This window comes from Nomia melanderi, chromosome 11, assembly GCF_051020985.1.
Source record: "Nomia melanderi isolate GNS246 chromosome 11, iyNomMela1, whole genome shotgun sequence".
Classification (NCBI taxonomy): Eukaryota; Metazoa; Arthropoda; class Insecta; order Hymenoptera; family Halictidae; genus Nomia; species Nomia melanderi.
The window spans coordinates 9,955,029-9,980,952 of record NC_135009.1 but is presented as its reverse complement, the minus strand read 5'-3'; the positions used below and the strand labels follow the sequence as shown (position 1 = coordinate 9,980,952).

Here is a 25,924-nt window from a genome sequence, read left to right as displayed (position 1 = left end):
GATTCAACTGTTTCTAGGGGTTGGGAATATTTATCGATAGATTTTGAAAGACAAAGTACTATATACAATTGATATCAGAAAGAGCCAGATACTCTATCATGTCAGATAGTAGTAACTCATTTTCACCTACGTTTCAGTACAAGGATTTTGAAAGTCGTGTCAAAATAGTTTCTTCAGTACACGTCACGGGAAATTCAAAAGTACCTCCAACCAAGTAATCACCAAACCCCAAGTGACTTGAATGTGGCCATCTGGCTCCAGGTTCCTCTCAGGAAGAAATTCTCCCCGGAACCCTAGGCATTCGACCCGTCCCTAAGAGCCATCCTTATAAAGGCTCGCAGAAAATGAAACAGAATCATGGCGCAACGGGTGTTATTATAGATCCCTGCCACTAAGGTACCTCCTGCCTGGTATCTGGGATCGATAGGCCACGACCGTAAAACTTAATTACCGCTGCCATGGAATTAGAGTAAGATAGCGAGGTTAGGGGATGGAGAGGAGCTAGCTGTCCAGGGCGACGTCCGCCATTTATAATTTATCGATTAACCAGGCCCGATTGTCTAACGACGCGACGTTTCGTGAGTGTCCTCACCGGCGATTATCATCCTTTCAAGGCTGACGTGTCGGGTAGCCGTCGACAGATTTTGCCGTCGCGTGAACCTGTCCCGAAGGTGGGCACCCAATGGGCGGCAGAAGTCGATGGAGATCGTATCTGGCCCTTACACGGGGTAAGACAACTCCACGAGTCCCCTATACGTTCGCCAGGCCATTGGTTCGTTCGTGGGTTCGCAAGCTCTCTCTTGCATCCGGTTCACCGTCGCCACATTATTTCCCGTGAGCCTTGTCCTCGGGCCGAGGAGTCGATCTTTACCGGTCCACCGTGTGCCACCTCGACGAGTAACCTTTCTGCCGTGCTCCTTCGCATCCAGATGTGGACGCTGGGAGGAGAAGGGCGATGCGAGGGTGGCCCTGCACCTGGGCCACGGGGACAACAGTGTCCCGCTGTGTGGCTCGTGCACGAGCCGACCTTTCTTCTGCTTTTCTTTATAGTCCACTAACACCTCCGGTTGCCTCCTCCGGATACACCGACCCGCATTATTCGGATCGTGAGCCCGGTCTGCGACGGTATGCCATTTTCTGCGGTGCTCCTCCACAGTCTTTCTCTGTCTGTCTCTTGGTAACAATGAGATGGTGATAAGGACGTTCACTTTGCTCTTTTTTCGGGAGGATTCCTTGGCTCCGTGCGGGAACAGTTACACGTAATGGTTTTGGACTGTTCGTGGGAAAGTTTGTGGGTTAGTGGATCTCTGGAAATTGATAGTGTTCTTGAAAGTATGAGGTTTTCAAGTTTCTTTCTCGATATTTTGAAGTTGGATTGTGAGCGATGGAATGTATAAAGGTTACTGTTGCTTGGGATTTTGAAGTGTATTTTTAAACACGTCGTTTCAGATGGTAAGGAGCTATACGGGAATAATTTTGTATTGAGTTACTAGTAATATAATGGTATTATTAGCAAGAGGTAATTTTGTAACTTGGAAATATTAAATGATGCGCTCTCAATATCGAATTGTAATCTAATATTGTCGCAGCATACGTCAATCTTTCCGCAGATCAGATATCGATAATTTCGGTAACAGGTTGTTCGAATTTATGCAAAACGGAAACCGTTACGTGCTTCGCTGTTACGGGCTGATTAAATTTCGCAATAAATCACTCCGGGCATTGACGATACAATTTATGGTTTCCAAAGGAAAATTTATGTGACATTGAAAGAGTAGGATGTTTGCCCGTGGACGTACATCAAAATATTTACTTCTTATGAAATTCAATTAGGAATATCCGTCGGATCGTTCGACCAACCGGACGTACGAATATTGATCATCAAGCTCGCCGCCTATTTATAGGGGACCACCGGAACAACGGTGTCTCGCCAGTTCGTGCATTCTCGTTTTCTTTTGCGTGTCGCCGATAACGCAGCCTGGGCTCCGTTGCAGTGAAAATTATTCAAACTAGCTACACGCTCGAGTATTAATCATCTAGTAGACCTGTCACGGTTTTCACAGGGAACACCTGGGCTAGGAGGATAATGGTCTCCGGCCTCGTCTTTGTGATTCACTGACAGTTTAAACGTTCAAAAGTGTAGACTACATTTCAAACTTGAAATCATATCAAAGGCAAATAGTAACAACGTGTCTCTTTATTGTAACGCTGTCAGGATTAGAAGCAGAGGGAATTGAACGGAATTAATTAACGCGCTGGCACTTCGACTGAATCACATACCGACGTGTATAACAAACTTTCCAAGTCTAAATTTAAACGATTAACTCTTCAATATTGAATAAAATTCCAACATCAATGTCACCTTAATAAACCTTTACTCAGTGCAAATATGTTCTTATTCGTTAATATTCCTATAATTATAAAATATAAATTCTTCATTGCTTACTTCCTTTCACGAGATTTCTATCATTTTCAACGAACCTTCATTCGAATAACAAAGGACTCTATTACTATCACGTAATAAATCAAAACTTATCGAAACATTTCCAATTAACAAATTCAATCAAGACACTGTATCAACAGGACGAATATCTTCCATAAAATTCAAATTTCTCTTTGTTAACACAATCTTAGCTTCCACGAAGAAATAATTCTACAACGCGCAGTCCAAGAAGATGGAACATCACGCGACCAATTCGAAATACGTTATTTGCTCGTTGATTTAGCTTACCAGGTGCGAAATATTCCGCAGGAAATTTCGTGAAACACGATGCCCAGGTTATCCGAGCGTTTTTGCCACGCCCGGAGGACAATAATGGCTCGTATGACGGCGAAACTCGGCGAGTCACGTTCGATTCCGCGAAATCTCATGTACATTCGTCGTAGCCACTTCCCAGGAGCGCGAGCTCCTTCCAGCTATCGGCCGATACTTCCTTGTACTGGTTTCCTAGTCGGGATGTCGCGCAGATCTGAAAACCTTGTACAAGAAGACCCGGCTATCGTGACTCGCTATGGGATCGGGCCACGTTACTTCGGTAAAGCTCGACACAGGTGCGCATGCCTGTTCCAGGGAGGACAGGATCACCGTTTCTTTAACTCCCCGTCCTCCCGGCGTATCCAGTCATTAAGGTTCCTTCACCCCGACCTTACGAGGAATCGCGGGACCGAAGGTGACGGGTTGCTCGAACGCTGTCGCGCGACTGGATCGGCTGCCACCGTCATTTCCTCATTCGTCATTGGTCCCTGTGGCATCGCTTCGAAAGTTAACCCTTTGTTCTAAATATAATATCAAGTCAGACTCGCGACGAACATTTTCAACGGAATTCGAAAGATCTGAACGTTAACATTTTTCTTGTATCAATGGTTCGTCTTTACAGCGAACGTAGGTAAAATAAGCATCGAACTATTATCTTTTTCTAGTAAACTGTTAACGATGAAGTAGTTTTATCAAGTATATGAAGTTGCATGAACACTGCGAGGTAACGAGGTTCATCTTCAAACGTGTCCGTTGAATAGTGTCTTATAATTTATATCTCTCTATATCTCGAATAATATCGATACAGTGTTATGAATCACCAAGAACCAAAATCTGTCTCATTCTTCAGACGCCCCGCATACTCTATGAACTTGAACCGTGGACAGTCGCTAATAATTCCGCTAGCCTAGCACGCCTCCGCGATGTTTGCTCAATCGCAAAAGGCAAACACAGGTGCACGGCTCGAATGATCCTTACCCGTTCACTCTTTACGCATCCACATGCCCGCCGGCAAGAATCATTCGCGACCATAAATTCATTCTTAATCGGGTTACTCCAATATTAGTGCGTTTGATGGTGTACATACACCGGTTCACGTTGAGAAAGTCCGGAGTGCGATGAATCACTCGAATAACCCGTAGACTGTTTAATCGCAAAGATCAAGGTAAACAGAACGGAGTCAATAGATCTTCGCGAGTGATTCGCAGGGAGATAAGAGCGCACGCGTTTACTTCAGCAACGTCGACGGCTCCTCGCCAGCACGGCTGCAAGACGTACGACTTCAGATTTTGTTGTTCGACGCGGGAACTTCAGTTCGAAAGACGAAGCGGAGATTTTTTCGCGTTTCCCACGGTGAAGGGAGCCGACCAATCGCGTTCCCCGGCCTGTTTACCCTCAACATTGTCTCGCTAAGTGGCACCGGGCGCCTTGAACTTAAGGGTTCGAAGACGGTCATTGGCCACGGGACGCCGCGCCCAAAGCAAACTCCGGTATTTCAGGCTTTCCGTGTAAACGTACGGCAAACACCGCGGCGATGCAGTAACTTCGAGGGTTTCCCGATGTGCAAACAAGCTCGAAGAACGAAGTGAAGTCATCCTACCCTCCCACCCCCTCGCCCTTCCACTCATTCTTCGCCGAGATACGCCGCGAAGAGCGCGGTTCCATTATCATTCTAATTATTCCCTGTTTGTGCACGTGTACGCCGGCTTGTCCCCGCATTTGCATCAAATCCCGGGCCTGTTGCTGGATACACTATCGACCGATTGTGATTAGAGGCTGGCTGAAGCATGCAAGCGCATGTTCCCGATGGAAACGGTACATTTAAGTATCGAGGGATCTCTAATGCAGGCCCCGGACTCTACAATTTCATGAAAAAACTGGCTGGGATGGATCTCTGTTGTGCGTCCCGAAGCCGCGTCCGTGTATCGCATCTCCGCGCAGGAAACTGTGATTATGCGATTACAGACGGGGATTTTTTTTTCGTTAACTCCACGGAGAGCTCGACGCGAAATGACCGATCTCACTGTCGGGAAGATGTGCAATTACTTTAAACGCTTTGTTCTGCGGGGGATTGCTTATTGTTTGATGAGCCGATATTGTTGCTTCGCATTGTCCGGTAACATATCTTGAATTTCAAAGGTTTTACTGTTACCGGTTGGATTCTGCTGTTCTCGTATGTTAACGTGTTTTAATGCCATAACAATAATTATTATAATAATAACAACAATGATAGTAATAATACAATCGTACTCTTGTTCGAATACTTCAAGCAACTCCACAATTGTCTCAACCGTTCAATAATCGCTCCGAAATTAGAAGTATCGATTAATTTTTATTCTGCTAGTGTATAATCGAAATTATTCGAGGCTAATACTAAAGGAGGAAAATCACCATTGCCATTGCGAGTACGCGAATAAACCCTTTAGGAAGGAGAATTGTTCAGCAGCTCGTGTTTTCGATTATCCATTTAGCTTTTTCTTCACCTCTCTCGCGCGCACGAGCATCGGGAAAGGCGTTAAGAGACCCTCGAGACTCGACTGTAATCCGGCTCGACCAATCGACATTCCAGGATCGCGGGATGCTACGCATTCTCGATGTATAACTCCCGGGAACGCGGCTCGCTGCGGGTTTGTCATCCTCTTCGGCGCGCGGCCACCGCGTCCATCTTCGTCCGCGTCGACGCTTCGAGAGACATCGATTTAACGACGATAAAATGCTCCGGGATCGTGGACGTTGCGCAACGAATCCGAACGCAAACGAAGGGAAATAATCCTTGGAACACAATATTCGATTTCCTTTGAACGAAACAGGCGTCCCGTGAAAGAAGATTATACCCCGGCTTACGACCGTTATTTTGTTACCCTCGTTGACCATTATTCCTCGGGCTGTGTTGTCAAATCCTATTAACCACGTTACTTTTCGTCGAGGATACTTTTATCTTTACGCATTCAGCAGGAAGCTTTCCGAATCTCGTTCGTCGTATACTTCGCTCGAGCGTTAAACCTTCACGGTGGACATCTGTGCACGGTACTTAACTCTGATACCCAGCTGACGATACAGTTTCCTTTATTATTTACCGTTTCCATCTAATTCTTAGAGTGAAAGATAGTTACGAGAGATATTAGAAAATCTAAACTATCAACTGATCACGATATAATATTCATAGGATTATAGATAACCATGAAGATTAATAAGAAATCTAAATTATCTATGTTATACTTTATATTATAAGTAAGAAGCCATAATAAGATTATAACTTACATGTAAGAACGTGATGCAAAGAAACCAGGAACCAAGGGCCAGGTTAGAAAACTTAAAAGGCACATGTAAATGGCCACTTTAACGCGTATCTTAAGTGTTCGCTAGAAACCAAGCCCAGCGGATAACGTTTTCCATCATCCCAACATTCCGACAGCTTCCGATGGACCGTTTCAGTATAAAATGACAGTACTCGACTGGGATCGATCGGGAGACACTCGCGAGATACCATTTACATCCTGGCGTCGTAAACTGGCGAACAGCGTGCTCGAGGCACAAAGAGCGGACGGGTCCGCAATTGACCAAGAAAGAGTTCCCGGAACGTTCCTGTGCCGGCCACGCGAAGAATGCCGGTCCCCGGCGCAGCACGGGGCGATTTCTTTCAGGCATCCCGGCGGGCGCTCTAAAGACTCGCCATTAGACCGCGGTGAGATGCGCGGCCCGGCATCGCTGACGCGTTTAAAGGGCGAGGAACGCGGATACCGCTAGTTTGCATAATAATTAATCACCGGTGCTCCTCATAACGGACAATATCCGGCGCTCCTCGGATCGTAACTGACCGGCGTACGCCAATAATAACCGGCCAGCGGAGAGGAAAGAGGGGAAAAAAAGGGAACGGAGAAGAAGAAGAAGAAGAAGAACAAGAAGAACAAGAAGAAGAAGAAGAAGAAGAAGAAGAAAAGGAAAAAGGCGGGATCGCGCGCGTTGATAACGGAAGCGGCGAACGCGAGGATGCCCATAAAACGATCGAAGACAAACGGTCGTGAAATAATCAGGACTTTCGCCAGCTGCTTCGGGATGCAATTACTCGCCGGGTCTCGTTTTATTTCTCGCCGTTGCTGTCGTTGGATATATGTTCCCCACCTTATTCTCTGAGGGGTGGTGCCGACGGGAGAGGAAGTTGAGAAATACCCCGAGCGGAAACGTAAAATGTTACGCCGTGGAAAAAACCGGCGGCTTAGCGACGACGTTACGCTCTTCTTTCGCGTCCGACCGACGTAAGGAAGAGCTTAAGTAGCGTTATAAATCCGAACGTCGATGGCCGACCGGCCGGGAGATGGTATAATGACATCGGCCGGGGCCAGGGAGGGGCAGGAATGGGCGTTTGAATCCTCTAGCGTGGCGGATTCCTGAGAAATTTCGCGCTCGCTTTTCGCAGAGCCCGCGATAAGCCCCCGTCCTTCGCCATAAAACGAGTTCTTTTCCCTTTTCTCGGGATCCCGGGAAAAAGCTATTCTTCCACCGAAGATGGTCTCCTGGATACCGTATAAGGATCCCTCGAATCGGTAATGTGGTTTACGTTCCCGACTGTACTATGGATATTATATTCATCATTTCTGGTGGCGTACTCTTACCGATTTGCCGTGAAATGGTTATGAAGATTGTTCGGAAGGTATCGAGTGTATCGTTTGATTGCGGGTTGGAGGGTTTAGAGGAAGCGAGGAAATTGAGAGGAGCGTGGAAAAAGGAGAGGCGTTGTTTGGTTTTAGATTTGATAGGAGATTCGTAAATAAACTTTCAGAGCTCGAATTTTTTTCGTGTTAACTGTTCTTTAGACTTTGCTTCGCAGTGCTTCGAAATATATTGAATTGTTGAATTTTTATTGAGGGCCAGAGTTTCTGTCGTTGATATTTTAAGTTCTTTAATTCCGTGGTCTAAGTTATGATCAGAGATATGTTTAATAAATATTCTATCTAATATAGTAAAGTATTACAACCTACGGAGTGAAAATAAGAACAGTAGATCCGTCAGTCTTACGAGGAACCTGAACAAAATCATGAGATACCACCAACGAAGAACCCAAACAACGACAAACGTATCAGAGGTACGGAATAGTCCGGCGAACCTCCGACATTTCCATTTAATTAATTTCCCGGAGATCGGGCCGGCACAACAGAGGATTCGTTAAACCTTGCGGTCCAGGCGAGCGCAAAAGGAGCAGCAAACGGTCGGGACAAAACGTCGGGAGGCAAGAAAAAAATTTTAATCGAGAACCGTGAACAGCAAAAGCGAACGGACGAGTGAACAGAGCGAACCCTTAAATCACCGAGAATCCCTTTCCAGGAACCTATCGATTCAGTGGACGGTCCCAGGGACCATTATCGCGGGACGCATTCTGAATTATGCATAGCCCGGGCGAAAGATTCGCTGGCAGACGGGGCCTTGTTGAGGGACGGCCGTAATTGATGTGCTTTAATGGACTGAAGATTACAACACGGCGTGTTTTAATTACCGCGAATCGCCGCGTCGCTTTCCTGTTATTACGCGATCGTATGGTCAGCGGCGCGTTCGGCACGCCTCCGTATCGACCACGGAACACGTCGATCCCCTAATTCGCGCTCGATGATAGCGACACCGCGCACCTGTCGCAATCATCCGGGGCCCGATTACCGAGGGAAGAGGATCGCGCGTTTCATCCTGCCGTCCGGCTCACGGCCGCTTTAATTTCGTGCAAATTGCCCCGGCCGATCGAGAGCCGATATCTCTAAGTCTCGCGTCTCGAGAAGACGTTCTTAAGCGTCGAGGCTGGATGAAACGGTAATTGGATTACGCCGGCCGATCGCGCATACGCAAAAATGGCGGCTGGTACGCGAACCGCCGGGGAACCTGTTCCGCACGGGCGTCGAGTTCTCCCCTTTCCTACTTTGTAGCAAAATTAATTTCCCGATTACCGCGTCCCGAATCGCAATCATCCGGGAAACGGCTCCGAGCCACAAATTATAGGGAGAGACGGCGATCGGCCGAAGGAATCCCCGAGATTACGATGAGACGCGAATAAACCGGGGCGCTGGGCGCTGATGCGTTCCCCCAGCACGCTGCGCGCCTATAGCAGCGAACAGACACGACACGCCAGGCCGGCCAGACACAAAACGTTCGGCCACTTACGGATTATCCGCGGTGTGAGACGCGCCGCATTCCCAGGGCCCGCGGTTCTTTCGTGTTTACACGAGGCTGGGGCACTTCTCGCCGGAAACCCGGCAGCAAAGGCGCGTTTCGCCCCGGCGTGGGGAGTAGGCGGGCTTGGGAACGTGAAAGACGCTTAGGTGGAAAAGGCTCTCTTCGCCAAACAAAAAGGGGAGCCTCCCGCTTTTATTGCGGCTGCTTCTAACGTTCCCTCTTGCCTTCCTCTTTTACACCTTGGCTAACGCTGATCACACAGGTGAAGGGGCTACGAAATCTGGCGAGAAGCTGCCCTTCAAAGGGGCCGTCGATTATGAGGGAAAGGAGAAAAATCGACAAAGGCTTCGCCTGTGGTAGGGTACGCCTAGCTATTATTACGAAACCTGCTTGCTCGCATAGTTAGGCTATACCTCTTCGCGGAAGAGGACTTTTTAGGGTACTGAAAATGATTAGCTTTTCTCGTGAAAAGCAACATTGTGTGTCAATCTTTTAAGTGCCAGGTGAGAAGAGTACTTTGAAAAGATCTTCTGTTATTTTGATAATTGAATCATTCGTTCAAATCGTTGATCTCGGAAAGTAACTCTTACACTGTCTCTTTAGCAAACATAACATAAAACTTTCTACGTTCGCAACGTTCCTTTGTCTGGAAGAATCTCTAGAATACTAGAATATCTAACTTCCAATATTCACGTAAGAACAGAAAAATCGATTTTGTCAATATTATCTATTTGTGCATAAATACACGTACAAACGAATCTCGGGTGAAACGCGATCCAGCTTCGTCTCACGTCGAAACCAATGTTCGTTAATGGATCGTGTAAATTTGTAGAGGATCGGCGCCGGGCAGGAATTTACGGCGGAGGAAGCGGTGGCGCCGACGAAATTAGATAAGAAGAGACTTCCGCCGTAAAAGAATTCCTGCCGCGCCGCCGGGAACGGAAAGGGAAAATAACAATATATCGCGGCGAGCGGAAATTGTTTCGTCGCTTTACACGTGAATTTTTCCACGGTCCGCCGGGAAGGGAAATCCTCGCGAGGCTCACGGAGGCGGGAAAACGCGAGAGACGGCGAAGCCCGGGGTGGAAGATGGAATTATGGTTTTATTGCCTTCCGAGATGCACGAGGCAGGTACGGAGGGAGAGGAGGCAGGTCGCGAAGAATGCGAGTAACTTATGGCCGAGTTATGCGCGCGGCAATAATATCGAGTTAATTGTACTGTGAAAGGTTGTTCAGCGGTGTGTTCCGCTTCTGGATAACGTTAATATCTCGCGGCGTCTTCCTAGATTAAAACCGAAAAAGGCCTGCGGCGGATCGTTCGTTTCTTCGTTAATTTCCCATTACCTTAATGTAAACATTCCCGGTTTTTCCCTCCCGTTCCGGGATCAATTAAGCTCGATCGTTCCCGGCGATACTATAAATTGAAGCTGCGTTATCCGGCCCGACGTTCCTGACGTTCTCATGCTGTCACGGATGAAATGGAGTATCGGTGGGGTGCACGTAACGCGTACATCCTTTCGAGTATAAAAGTCTTTGGGGCGAAAATATTGATTCGCCGAGCGACAATTATTGCCGCGCGATTCATTCGACCGCGGTTAATTGGGCTCCGGTATCATCGGAGAGGGTATTGATAAATACAATGACTGTTAGAAATACGCGACTATAAACGGGTGCAGCGGTTTCTCAAATTGAAACTACGAGAACGATATTAATGCCCGGAGTTATATGGCGCTGTTAAGGGTATCAATGATCCCGGCGCGTAATGTCGTTCCCGTACGGCCGCGGAGAAAGGAAGCCGTGCTCGATCCACAATTTATCACCGCGGTGGGCGCAAAAAACCCGTGGCGTCGGGTCGGAGTAAAACCGAAAGAATCCCGACCTCGAATACGTAAATCCGGAATAACGTCGGAACGATTTCCCTCTCGACCAATGAAAACGAAACTGCCTCGGCGGAATAGTACCGCAGCGAAGCCGTAAAACGGAGCGCACGCTCGCCGGAGTATGATCCGTGCCGCGAGCAAATTGCCCGAATTTAATAATCATCGTAATGAATGCGCCGGGCTGTGCTTTAATGGCAGTAACATTACGCGCAATCATTTTTCACGCATGTAACCGCGCGCCGCGCCGGGGGAGAAAAAACCGCAGGAAGGAAAAAACGATAGAGACGAGAAAAATATTTCTTACGGCGAACGCGAGCAACGTTCGAGCGATCCAGGGGTGCATCGCCGGTGAACCGGGCACAGGGGACCGGGGAGAGGGATGAGTGTATCGACTCTCATCTCGAGAGGCTCTCGGGCACCGGAGAGATGCGATCTTTCAGCGAGATATTATAATACCAGGGGAATCGCCGCATCTTGCGGTAATGCTCGTTATTACGTGCTGCTGAACGATCGAACGATCGATCGACACGGAGGGGACGTTTCAATCGGCGACGCACTCTCCGCCAGGGATGATCGAGATAAATGGGGGGGGACTTTGAATACACCGTGATAGACTTCCCCGATCCCCTCCGTCCCGAAAATCGGTTGATGCTAGTCATTACGATGAAACCGATTAACCTTCCCCGTGAATTGGGCCCTACCTGATTCGCATGCTTGACCCAATGTGTCATTGCCTCTCGTGTTCAACGAGCCGCCACTCTTTCATGTACAGCGAAACGTTATCGACAACAACGTTAAGCTTGTTATAACTATGATAATGATAATGATCGACTGCGGGCGAACGGTAACTCGCAGTGGTTGTCCGTCGCGCTTTTGAACGTTAAGAATTTCATTGTAAAGGTAGCTAACTTTGAAACAACCGATGATCTTCGAAGGAAACAGCTGAAAGTATTCCCAGCGCAGCTGTGTACATTGAAAAGTACTATAGATTCGCTTCAAGACTGCCTGCGTCTAGATCGATCGAACTCGCGGCTGATCTAGTATCGTCTGAACTACTGGCGAACACGAGCCGACGCTCTTTACACTCGATTTTCTCCGGAAAACATCGACAATTCCGCTTCGCGATCGACAGGAACGTCGAAGACCATTTGACCTCCCGCTGCGCGGATGCTCGAGTGATCTAATCGAACCGGCATCTAGGAATCCCGGATTAATCGAATCCCGCGGACGCCCCTCGTGTAATCGAGCTGACCGGTCGCGCCGTTTCGAAGATAGCATCCCCGTAATCCCGCGGCGTATTGGCTTACACGAAAAATCTGCAACATTGCATCAACATCAAGGAATAGTCGGCATAACTCGGAATCCCGCGAGTGCGTCCGAGTGTACGTTGCCGGACTGAAATCATTAGCACGAGCCGTCGAATGCCCGGCCGTGTTTAGAACTCCGTGCGGCGATTATATTGCGGGTTAAGGGGCTATCGGGTATTCATTACGCCTAATGACCTCTCGGAGGCGGCGAGTGCTTTTGGGCACGATGGAACGATGGAACGTGAGGCGGCTTCGGCGTCGGCCGCCGCGGCAGAAAGATCCTCCGTCCGAGGGAACAACGGGGTTCGATTACTCAGGGGCCTCGGCGTTCACACGAGGGTGCTCTCCGCGCAACAGGTCGGCATCATGTACGCCGGCCCCTCTATTTATAGATCTACCTGAGCTAGAATTACGTGGGGTCGAGGATAAACCTCCCGGACTCCTCGTCTTCACCTGAATCGAGCCAGGCAACCGAGCCGGCTTACCCTCCGCCATATTTGGTCCGTTCGCGCCGGCAAATCGCGTTACAACTCGGTGATTCCCTGGAATTCGCCCCTCCGATCGACCGGTTCTACTCAGCCTTTTTTTCTTCTGTCCCCCTGTCTCTCTCTCTCTCTCTCTCTCTCTCTCTCTCTCTCTCTCCGCACGCTCTACCAGAAACACCGTAGGTCTGCGCGGGATTTCCGAAGACGTTCCCCCTGTCTTCTCCGCCGTCCCCCCTGCCCCGCCGGTATGAATTCCACGCGTTTCAACTCCGTCATTGGCTAATACGATCCCATAAACCACGTCCGCCGGGGATAGAACGTTATCGGGACGATTAAGGGTTTTCTCCCCTGTGGTACCTCATGGTAGAGGTAGACCGAGGATCGGAACGAGACGGACAAATTGCTCAATCTCGCTGCCGGATCGATAATTACGCGTCCGTGCATGATTACACGCGATACCCCGCGAAGAAAAATTTCCTCGGGCAGCCGGGTTAGGGCCGGATTAAGTTGACGGTGGCACGCACCGATTTATTTTTCGCGATCGCGATGGAATTTGCGAGCGGGGTGAAAGAGGCAGGCGCGTGCTCTTGGTCTCCCTGGGGTCATTTTAACGAGGATGAATGGTTCTTTCCGTTTCTCGCGCGGTGTCAGTGGACGACATAGATAAGACGTTACTTCGGGTAGAATTATGGGGTTTTTGTCAGTGTTCGTGGTGTTATTAAGAAGTGTAGCAGCTATTCGGAAAAGTGATTCATACGAAAGGTTTGTCTATAGATTTTTCGATTTTTAGTTTCGAATGCGTTCACACAAAATAGGGGTGCCTCGAAAGTTTCATTTATTTGCCTCGAAGCAAATCGGCTGATTAAAAGGATTCATTTTCGATCGAAGCTGGTTCTCGTCGCGCTCGAATTACGCGAAAGGGACGAAACTCTATTCCCTGGGAAGCGACGACTCCTTTCGTACGGAGATTACTCGTTGATGATCGCGTAACGAGCAACTGGCCGTCAACCTGTCCACTGGCCAGAGAGACTAGTCTGGAACTGTTCAGTACCCGGCACGCGGAAGTCCTCTTTCCAGGGCGAGACAAGTGCTTTTCTCCGGGCCAAACTCCTTGCGGAGACACGCGAGCGTCCAGAACGGGGCGAACGGTCGGGAGGAAACGTCACAATGCTAATTCTCATAAATAATAACGCGGATAGTTCCCAGGACGAGGGGGTTAAAGGTATCAAAGACTTGGAGAGGCTAATGGTAGCAGGGTCACGGGACGTCGCAGTTTGCTAGGCAATTTGCATAACGTCATTCGCTAGCTTCGCCTAGGCCGTGAATGTCCACCTTCGCGCTGATCCCGTGCCCCTTGAACCCGTTTGCGCCCATAAACTGAAACGTGCGGATCACGACCACTCCTCCATTCGAGCTGGTCGCCGTTTAGCGCAGGGCTCTGCCGTCACGTGCACGATCTAGGTTGTTTAGAATTTTTTCAGCTTTCTTCTGCGCCAGGTACAAAATGATTTCCCTATTGAAAAGGTTAATGTTCCTTACGGTGCGAGGTAACGCGAAAATCTTTAGAGTTATTTATGTTTAGAACACGAGAATTTCGTATTTTTATCGAAAGAAAGATACATTCGAATGGAATCTATTCAATAGACTGTTAGCAGATCGCAAGTTATTACAGGATCAAACATCTACACGCTGACTTAGAAAAATTGGGATTAAATTAAGACTCAGTTCTTCCATTTACAGGCCGACCATTAGCGACCGCATCAATTCCCAGCGAAGATAGACCTAATCTTTTAAAATTTCATGTCGGGTTTCTCCCAATCGATCCTTCGGCTACTACTCGAGGTTCGCGCGATTCATTCCCAACGAAGCTCGGCGGACCTCCGTTAGCTCGATCCTCCCCCCGCAACTATATTACTTCCGTCTCGTAATGATCACACTGCTAGGTACTAAACGCCTCCTCTTAACCTAACGACTCATCTAAATAAAGATCCGATCGGCGATCTTATCCGAAGACACTTTTGGAAGCAATTACCATCCCTCCAGATCGTAGTGAATAATTACCTCCGGACGATCGGTAGCTAATATAGGAAGTCACGACCGATTGGAGCAGGTTCGTTCCCAAGGACGTGTTATGGGCACCGGCCGAAGCCGGCCGTCCGGTCGCCAGCCGCGTAGGATTTAAGATAGACTCCCGGGTTGTCAATTATCGGCTCTTCTTGAATCTCTCGGCTTGTCCGGCGAAGGAAGATGAAGCGTCGCGGTCCGGTCCCGATGGGTCTCGGCCTTTTAGGAGAGCCAGACGGGTCCGTTAAGCGATTGGACGATCGGTACCGATGTACCTGGTGCCTACCCGACGTACCAGGTGTATTACCATGTCGGAAACGACCGCTCGGCGACGTGTCACCGAAACCCAAGCATTTTAACACTAGAACTACCGGATGGCTCGAAACGAATCTGAATCGTACTTAAATCGTACAGATGCTTCCTTTGAGAAATTATTAACCCTAATCGTACCACGATGTGACTCTCGGTCACTTGTGAAAATAAAAGAAATGATTAAAATGTTATTGTTTTTGTTTGTAGGGCCCAAATTTTAAAAGAACTTTTGAAAATGCAATATGAAATAATCAAAAAAATTAAGTAAAAAGTTCAAATGTGACTGAAAACCACATCATGGTCCGATCAGGGTTAAAGAAACTGATTCGGTGATACCTAAACTATTATGAAGCCGAGTAAAATCTTAATAAATACACAGTCCTAGTGAAACATTCAGCAACGTCCAGTTCTCCCGAAGTTCGTTGACAAACAATACACCTTGCCCTTGAAAACACGACGACTAATCGTTAATGAAAACTAATAGTAAACGTTTCAACCGGAATAAATGATGAATAACTCAGTAATTTAAATACACGCGATCAGGCCCATAAGCTCTACGATCCAGTTGCGACAGGTCACGCAATTACGGCGTGGACGTGTTAACCGGGCGACAGGCTTCACACGAAACGAGCGACCGTTAAACGGTGCCGCGATGCCAGCCGAAGGAAAAAATGTCGGGCGCATCCGGGGGATGAGGACGACCGGGCAAAGAATCCTCGCGATTAGCATAAAACGCGGACGGGAAGCGATAAAGAGGATAACCCCGCGGAATTGCCCGGTTGAATTATTGGCGGTGTTCCAATTAGTAGATACGAACGATCGAGGAGGTTTTATCGCGCAACATTTCCCGACCAGTTCCACGGACCGTGGCCTCTCGCAAGTGTCGGCGGTTCTCTCGCTCGCTCGCACGATCGCGCGCGCGCATGACCGCGGGACTCGTAGCGTACGTCCATCCTTCGGAATCATCGATTTGCATAACACGCAATGTGAAATCGAATTAGCTGCACGCGTAAACGGCCCGTGGCCATTGGCTCGTTTGTCGTTAACGCCGGTCTGCCTGGCAGCGGTCCCGATCTCACGGCCCGCTGACACGGGCGACGCGTCGCGTCGTTGGGAACCGGCAGTTTATGGGGAGGGGAGGTAGTTCATAGAGCCCCGGTTCTCGAGAGGTCTTCGAGATAATCGCGGAACCATCCGTGGTATCGACGACGAATCGGGACACCGGGTACCCGCCGGTGGAAACTTTTCGCCCACGGCCTCTCCTACACCCGGCGGAGGGGGCTGAAGGCACGGTGGGGGCGAAGGGGATACACACAAGCGGTCTGTTCCCAGGTGAAGGTAATCATATTCCGCGTTCCACGGTAATGGTGAACGAACGCAGCCTCCGGGCTCTAACGGAACCTCCGGTGCACACCGGCACCCCATTTCACCGGACCTGTGGGTGCACCTACTAGTGCCCGCACCTCTGCCTCTCTTCAGCCACCGAACTCTCCGCGGCACGTCGCGTCGGCCGCAATTATCGCGCGCGCGAACAGCTGTTATCCTGGATGGGAGAGGTTCGACGATCGTTATCGGACTGTTGTCTCTAACTGCGGTTTCTAACTGTCCTCTTATCCGATCGGCTAATAAATTCCGCGGTTAGAATCCAATTTACCCGGCCGCGGACCGGTAGTCTCTCTCGCGGGAAGGCCTGAGTGCCGATCCTGTGATAACGCCAAGGAAGTATTATACATTTCGCGGTGGTAATCGTCTTGTTAGGCGGCTGTAAAAGTTCACAAAAGGCGCAGCTCGGGGTTATGAGAATTATAATGTAATGGCCACCGGCGGGGAGCGAGGAGGAACAGGGGAACGCGGGTTGTTATCGGCTGTTCGGCATGCGCGGCTTCGATTAAAACTTTTTAATGGATTGCCGGGTAGTTTTGAGTTATTCCGCGCGGTTTTACTGCCGTTGTTGTTGGATCGCCGCGTTGAATTTATTTTCTTGCCGTTGCTTCTTCCTCGTTGCACGCTTAACGCGAGGGGATTTATTTGAAGTGTGCGGCTTCGAGGAAGCGCAAACTGGGCGGATTTGCTTTCTGTAAATGTTGCGCTCGGTTTCTGATTTGCGTCAATATTGATTCGCGTTGTGTGTTTGGTGAATATCTTCGTTCCTATCTTTTGGACATGTTTACATGGAGAGTATTTATGGCATTGTTATGAATAATAGTAATCGGATCATTGAAATTACCATTATCATTATCGTCCATTCGGTATGATTTCTATATTCTTCGTTATACGTTCACGATGCAGAAAGATTCCACCAATGGGAAAATTGTGCGGCAGTGATTTGCAAGATTTTCAAGTTGAGAGATATTTACTTTCTTACCTGTGTCGCTCACATTTTCTACGGATCGATGATTCAGACAGTTTCGCCATTCAAACTTTCAATATAACAATATAAAAAGAAAATACGTATGACGCATACGTCCGTCGCCGTTCGCTTAGTGAAATTCCGCGCGCGAAATCTCCGGGAATCCCCGATTCACAGGGCCGAATTGCGTTCGACCCGGTTTCGTCGATCGCGCGTCATTACGCATCCAGCTACTCGTCCGCTCAGCGCTCGCGATCGCCGCGATCCTCCGTATCGGCTCGTGAAATCGGCCTTTAGGTTGCGGCACCGCCGTATCGAGAGCGCAAGTGAAATTAGTCGCGGTTCGACGAGTTGCGGCCACAACCGGGTCCTGACAGGCAACGAACGAAAGTAACGCGACTCCCGACGAATTAGGGCAAATCGAGGCACCTGTACATCACGAAGAAAGGGAAACACGCGCAGACATTAAAAGTTTCGATTTCATATACGTGCTATAGTCATAGCTATAAAAATTGCAGCACTTCATGATCACTGACCGTCTATGTCATTGAACGTTGAAGACTAGATTTCCGCGAGAGAAAATATAATTCGTTACAATGTACCGAATATTAGTGTTCATAACATTCTTACACAATACTAGAAACATGTTAGACTTCCGTTGTTATTAATAAAATCGAAAAGAAACTTTCTATGAAGTAGAAATATATCACTCCTGAGTGTTCCAAGAGTTAAGAACTCTGTTTCCATCGCATAGCAATTTCAATGAGTGTTGAGCTACTTGTTAACACTAAAACTACCGGGTCGTAATTGACTTCTCGAAATTGCTGTACAGAAACTCCAAGAATACATCTATTCAGACTTTAATTATTTTACAATTCAGATTGCGTATTGCTAAATCCATTTCGTTAATAATTCCTCAGAGAAACATCTGTTCTCTTTTTAAAGGAAAGACGCCAGGAATGGGTCATTTCGACCTGTCCGGTAGTTTCGGTGTTAAAGTCGGAGTGTTAACCGTGCGAACAAGAATGTCGGAAGTACAAGGGCGAATTGAACATTTAACGGATTAAAATCTGAATTCGTCTGCCGCGATGTGTACGTACACGTGTAGTTACGCGCACGTGAAACAGGGACCTCTAATTACACGCAGCGAGATAAGGGAACAAGAGGGGACGGGTTGAAGCGTGACCGATACCCGCCTCGGCTCCGCTAAAAACGTCGCCAGTATTCTCATTCACGTCGCGTGCTGGCGTGGGCGTGTCGTTTCTGGCTTGTCGCGGCGCGGTGTAACGGCGTCCGCGCCGCGCCGGTGTTAACGAACACGCTCGCGCGCCTGAGAATGCGATAATAGGACTCGGATTCGTTGAATTTCGATGGAAATAGACGAGCGTGGATACCGGCAGCCTTTCGAATCACTGGATTTCAGACGCGACACGACGCGGTTACGGGGTTTACCGAACATGTTTCTGGAATGGATGGAAAGAGTGAAACGGAGATTCTAGGGGGTACGCCGGGAGCATGTTAATTGGATTGGTTTGTAGGTCATGGCTGCGATGTGTTTCTTGCACTTCGGATTGCTGCATTCGCGATTTCTGAATGACTTTTTCAGCGTGTTGTGGAAGTCACCGTTCGGTATTTAATGATTAACGGTTGCAATGGAGACAGTGGTCGTCAGTGTTATTTCGATCTTTCATTAGCATAGTGTTATGGATTTATATATATAAGTCGTAATAAGAAAGACTATGATTGAGTCACCAAAATAAGCTTTCACAATAATTATGCTAATAGAATTTTATTATAAGTTCCTTCGGATATTCATTGCGGAAGCTTATTAAATTCCGATAAATAAATCATAGTCTGTCTTACTACGTCAGATAAATACTTGTCAAATTAGTGTCAAAATAATTCGCATTGTTATCCGAGTGAATAGGTGAACGAATTTACTGCGTACAACAGACGATCGTCCAGACGTAATAATCAACGATTTGTCAAACGAATTCTTCAAAGATCCGCGAGATCCATGAAGCTTAAGCAAACGATCGTTACGTTAACTCTCACTTTCGCGCGTTTCCTTTCATTAAACAAATTTGCTCGGACTTTATGATATTTCACGACTGCGGGTACCACGGTCGACGCGTTAATATTCAAACAACATAGAAAGCGTTCCGAGTAGCGCGATGCAAACGACTTATTAACGATTTTACAACGCGACGGAGGGAGAAAAGGAAGAAGCATTTACAATCGTTCCTCCACTTGACGACGAGCCAAGGGAACAAGACTACCTCGAGCAGCGAATTCCAGAAGCCTGACCTTCATATCCCGCGAATTGAAGCCGCCTCCGCGCGGCTCTCGTCGAGTGTCGGGCCCGCGGCTCCTCGCCAAGCTTGAATACTCGAGGCGAGTCGCCGAGGCGTGCGCACTTGTCAATGCGCGTTCATACCCATTCACCGAATTCCTCGGTTCAATGGGCCGTATCCTGAATACGCAATGACACCGTAGGTTTCGCCAGGTTCGAGAACCGCGATTCCATCCGGAGTCGAGAAGAATGTAATCCGATCACGCATTACTGGCGATGATTCAAATACTGCAGGGCCTGCGATCGACCGAGTCTCCATTTTCCGTGATCTAGATTAGCCAGAGTCTTTGTTACAATGGAACTTAATGATTTGGATTCCTGGACTGTACCTCGGAGTACGTACAATCGATTGTTAGACATTTTAAGATATTCCTTCTAAAGCGACCATTTACCTTGACTCTAAACCGCCCAATTAAATCGAATAATCGACATCATATCTTCTATAATCTACAAATCGTTGAATTTCTTTACAACCGAATAATCACGGAATCGAGTGGTTGCAGATGAATTAATTTCGCGAACAACGATGACTAAGAGTAGATCTTCAATCAAATTCGTATTCATTCTATTTATCTTTCATTCGATTGTAATCCGAATTGAATATTAATCGACCAGCAACTTCTTAGATGTAACAAGATAAGTTAACCCATTCACAACTACAAGATATCTCGCAGTTTGCGCAACAAGTTTAGATTCTTTGCTACCGATCTCCCTGTGCGAGAAGATTTTCCTGGGCAGTGAATGGGTTAAGCGAGGTCTTCGAAAATATAGGTCAATGTAGATCCAAGCTTTTGAGAACTAGAGCTTCGTTTCCCGTGGAAATACCAGACAAAATCCAATCCGCGTCCTGAGAGATGCATTACCGATCCTCCCGACGCGATCCACGAGTGCTGGAGAGCTTGAGCACGCAGCTTAGGTGTCACGAGCTGCGTTCCTTCCACTCGATCACAATGAGACGCGGGCCGGGAAGGAAGCACGGAGGACGGGCAAAGATGAAGTCGACGGGTAGAAGAGAAACTGCCCACGCTCTTTTATCTCGGTGGCCCTTTGTATTAAGCCGCTGTCGCAACTGGTATGCGCCGGCTTCACCAAAGTCCACCTTCTCTTCCTGTCGATTCCTCTTTTTGCTCCTCGCCCACCCCGCCGGCGTGCTGCCCCCTTTTCCCCGCGCCGTCTTCCCCTCCACGTCTTGATAGATCTATGAAGCTTCGTTTCTAACATACGTAATTCGTTTCCCCGCCAGTTTTCGTTCCTTTCTTCGATCGCCGATCCACCCTTTCACGAATTCTTGGCTCGGGGACCCCCGCGCGACGTGGGTCAAACCGCAGACGGGAAGAATTCCTTCGGGCCGGGACTAATGTCTGCGATTTCTCGTGGATGTCGCGACACGGATTTTGAGAAAAGGGAATTTGTAGTTTGTCGCTCGCTGGATGGGCCGTGAAAGGATCGGGTTTGGGCTTGAAACGTGATTTCTCGGAGTTGTATCATCAGTTTCGGGGAAGAGGAATTTAGGTTTTGTTATCTGCTGGGCTATTGTAGGATTAGATGGTTCGACGGTTTGATCTGGATTGAATGTTTCTGTGACTTCTAGAATCTGTGTTACTCGTTTTGAAGGGAAGTTTGTTATTTAAGTCGTTCATTCGGAAAATGTTAAAGGAAAAGGATTAGAAGTGTGTGAGATGTTTCTGTGATTTTTAGTTGAAATTATAACGTCGATTTGGGAAAAGGGAATTCATCATTTTATGCGATGAATTGATGGAATAGCAAAGAAACGAGATGAAAAAGCAGAGATTCACGTCGTTATTTCTAAGAGTAGGAAATTAGTACTTGCTAACTAGAAGCCCGAGTGACGTGAAAAGATTTTAACAGCTTTCACGCCCCGTCTCACGCCGAATTACGCGTACTTATTCGCCAGTCACGGCGGATCTGCATACCCTGAAGGGATATCGCGGGAACTAACCGGTCAAAGTGCGAAGGTATGCGATTGGCTCGTATCCAAACCGTAGTTACCGCACGTCCAGCTGTCAGCCGGACTGTTACACCAGAATGCCACGTGACAGGATAAACGCACCCTTAATATTCAATGGAGGATGGCTGCACAATGGCTTGTTACAGTTCGCGGGTTCCCAGACGCGAGGATAATAATAGAAAACGCGATCGAACGATGACCAAGATCTTCTGGCCTACCGCTCGCGGAAATTGCGTCTCGATGATTCACCGAACCGACTGCAGGTTGCTTGAGATCTTACTTATGCAAACCTCTGAGAACTGGCAGTTAATGGAAACTCTTTTGAACCGCGGATATTATGCAAATTGACTTTTCGTTACGTTCCGTAACACAATTACCAGCTCATTTTAATCATTCTTTAGACACGATTTTTCTAGAAAATCAAGATAGATAAATTCGCTGACAGCTGAACAAAAAAAAAAAAAAAACGAAGGCTAGAGAACTGTACGTTTAATACCGAACAAATGACTCGACGTTAGATATTATATAAAATCTCGAAAGTCTCGAAACATTCAGGGCTTCATTGAATAACGCCGTACCAAGAGCGCTGCTTAGCATTTCGTAGGCGTACGAGACAAGAGTTCGTGGAAGTTTGTCTGGAGATGTTATTATTAGATATTCCGCGTTATAAATAGGGCAGCCTCGATGCGATACAGTTAAATGAAATCGTCTAACGGCAGATTTTTGTGGTTTCAGGAAACGGAAGAAGTGTGCCGACATGTCGGCCTTGAGCGCCGGGCCTTGTCGACCCGGGATTATACTCTGTCTGACTGTTCTACTGGCATCGCAATCTAATTCTGGTGAGTTCTCCGGCGAATACATCGATATAGTTCCCTCCGGGACAGGAACCTGTTCCCACCGCGAGACTTTTATCTTCCTCCTGGTCTTGCTTGGACGCCTCCAACACGCCCGTCGCGTCGAAACGTAACTCATTTGGCAGCGAACAGGTGTACGTGAGATAGCATGAAAAAGTAGCCACGACGAGGAAGAACGTTCCTCTCGGCTAGACTTCTCATTCCCCGTACGTTCGTCTTGAAAAAAACCATTCTACGACTCCGCCGGAATTACAATGCCAGTCCCTTCGACGGATTTCGATTCGACAAATCCGAGCAGCGTTTGCCTAAAAAGAAACACGGTTCGTTTGTAACTCCTATACGCGACGAAGTAAAGCAACGTTGTCTGTATCGATATTCAAAAACCTGAATGGGACAGCTGTTGATGAAAGCACTGTTACAAATAACGAATTTTCTTTAAAGTATTATAATTTCGGATAATACAAGCATTCCAGTGATAATGGTGTGTAGATTTAAAAACCGTTCGAGTATATAATTCACTAAACATTCCAGCGTAACTGTTAGAATAATTGTACAAATGATTTCACGCGATTCGAACGTTAACGTATACATCCGTCTAGAAGACGCCTCGCCTGTGCCGTCATTGAAGTCTCCAGCGTGCTGCTGAAAGTAATACATTCAAACCCTAACGAATTCAAAAGAATGAAAAACACTATACAAATACATCGCACAATATATTAATACAACGTGCTTATTAATGAAAAATTCGATAGAAATAAAAGAAATTTTAAATACAACAATCTTAGTCCTAACCTCAAAATTTAATCTTCAAAGTATTAACCTTCAGGTCGCAGTACACAGTTTATCTAAAATAATTTATAATATCAAATTTGCAGAATAGTCATGAATACAGTTACGTCTATCATAACATGAATAATTTCTTTAAAGTATAATTTCCCAAAAACACAGCCCACTGATAGCTGAATGAGCCGAGCCAGGTCAGGACATCGAACCTACCTTTGTCCTTCCCTTCTCTCGGAACGGAATAGTAGTCTTACCTCATAATGCTCACCTTTGGCATTCTCAATAGACCAAGGTGCTTTCCCATGGACCCAGCTCACCATATTCGTTCTTCGAAGGCTCCGGGGTCGTCCCGGAGAGCTCCCCGTCACGAGCCACGCTCTTCAAGGCATCGCTCGCGGTAGCCTCTTCCGTTTACGTCGAGCCGGTTTCGGATTACGTGTGTCCGCGAATCCTCGCCTGTTACGAGGTACAGGATCGATAGACAGATTCGATCGGCAACCGATTAGTCGTCCTCGAACCGAGCTCGATGGGGCGAGTCGCATCGGAAATCGTTCGGAAAGGCCGGGACTACTTTCACCTGCATCACGATTGCGTCACACGAATCCCCGAGGTCAAGTTCATGGGAAACGACCGGTAAATCACTGCACACGGAAACTCGCTCGCTACCGAGGCCGGATCTCCCTCCGACTGCATCTATTTATCTCTCGCTTCCACATCTTCCCAAGAGTTTCGATTGCGAAACGGTAAAACGTGAAATTAATATTCGACACTCGACTGAAATCGGATAACCGATTCCGACCTGCTAGTCCCATTCCGACCGTCTAATGACGTTAATAAGTCCTCGCGGTGAATTCTAATAGAGCTCGAGGATCCATTCGAAATCCGTTTGAATCGTGATGAGATTCTTGTGCACGTCTGACAGTAAAACGTGATACGTTCGACTTTCGTTATTTTACAATGGAACCGTCCTACGAGTCACTCGTTTTATTTACGCCATGTAGAGTATAAAGATCATTCATTGAAAGATAGCTCCTTCTCAATTATAGTTACTCAATGTTCGACAATTACTAATAATTCTCTCGATCATACTAACAAGATCGTATTGTTGCCAAGAATACTATATTTCATCTAAGCACAAACGAAAGCTGACGACATCGAAATTGGAATAACAACTGAATCCAGAGCTGTCTGCTAGATGTAGAGTATAAAGATCATTCATTGAAAGATAGTTCCGTGTCAATTATAGTTATTCAATATTCGACAATTACTAGTAATTCTCTCGATCATACTAACAAGATCGTATTGTTACCAAGAATACTATATTTCATCTAATCACAAAGGAAAGGTGATGACATCGAAATTGGAATAATAACTGAATCCGCCGCGGTCTGCTTTCCGATCGCAGAAAAAAGTATCCGGCCGATCCGCTCCCGCTCGATGAAAAGTCCGCCGACGGATATCGAGCTTAGTAATTGCTTCCTGGATCTCGGCCATCCCCCTCGCGATCCATCAACGCCAGCTCAGAATCGATCCTGTTTCCCCCGCGGTGCGTACGGGGCGAGGATCGTTCGTGGAACGGCTCGCTACGTCGAAACCGTGGACGTGCAAAAACGTTGCATCGTCAATGAGTGTTCATTGGAGATGCGCCGTTTTTGCCCTGCCTCCCGCCCCTTCCTGCGACGCTCGTCAATTGACCACGGCTAATTCACCGAACAGCAGGTGTGGATAAACTATCTAGTGCGCTCGAATTCTTCGCGTTCACGACGTTCCCTTTTTTTCTACGCGAACGATCATCGCCCAGAACATCGCCACGCTCTTCTTCTTGCATCACCGCGCCGGTTTCCCTTTCGCGCGATCGAGCTCGGTCCGTCCGCACGAGGTTTTCTCCGCTAACAAACGTTTGCATTCGAGGAACGGATCGACAGTCGTCGACGATCCTCGAGCGCGTCCGAGAAAAACGGACTAGCTTCATTCGACCGTCGAGCCCGGTGATCAAACATTGAACGTTTCTTACCGTGAGACGATCTGCTTGGAATTATTCCTGTGAAGAAAATACGCTGCGCCGCGAAGCGAGATCGGAATAGGTTTGATCTGGAGATTTATGATTGCTGAATGAAACCAGGTGTTTTTAGGTGTGCGCGCTTTGCATTTCTTGGAAAGAAACTCTTTCTTGTCGGATGTGAAGAGAGTTCGAGGATTTCTCGTAATAACTTGTCATGGCATGTTTTGGTACAGAGTCATTTTGAACGTTGTACTCTGGCAAGGATGAGTAACGGTTGTTTCATCGCGTTTCCTACATTTCTGCTGTTGAACTTCGTTTCTTCCGATACCTACTGAGTTCACAGCTTCTCCTTGGCAATCCACCGCAAAACAGGGTGACCCCGGCGTAACTCATTACACTCCAACACAAGAAAGGGAAGACTAATGTTCCTTTTAACGCAAAGCCTCCGTTCCATCCATCAATCTTCCGTCCGAACAAGTGATCTCGTAATCATTTTTCATCCTCGAAACGAGCGCAATGATCTTCCACGGTCGAAGCGATTCGTTTTGAAAGGGAACACGAAGAATATTAACCTTCTCGGAACGAATGTCATTTTGGCGACGACGGAATTTCATATTTGGATTATGAATAATAAAAGATTGCTATAATTTTCTT

The 25,924-nt window shown here is 47.5% G+C and overlaps 1 protein-coding gene across 1 annotated transcript in view; it reads left to right on the top strand.

The window, feature by feature from the left end:
* Positions 1 to 25,924, top strand: part of LOC116430549 (uncharacterized) — a 70,821-nt gene that overhangs the window by 15,916 nt on the left and 28,981 nt on the right. The window contains exon 2 of the mRNA XM_076372086.1: positions 22,367 to 22,470. Within this exon, the coding sequence (XP_076228201.1) occupies positions 22,389 to 22,470 (82 nt within the window). The 5' untranslated portion in view covers positions 22,367 to 22,388. The remainder of the gene's footprint in view (positions 1 to 22,366; positions 22,471 to 25,924) is intronic.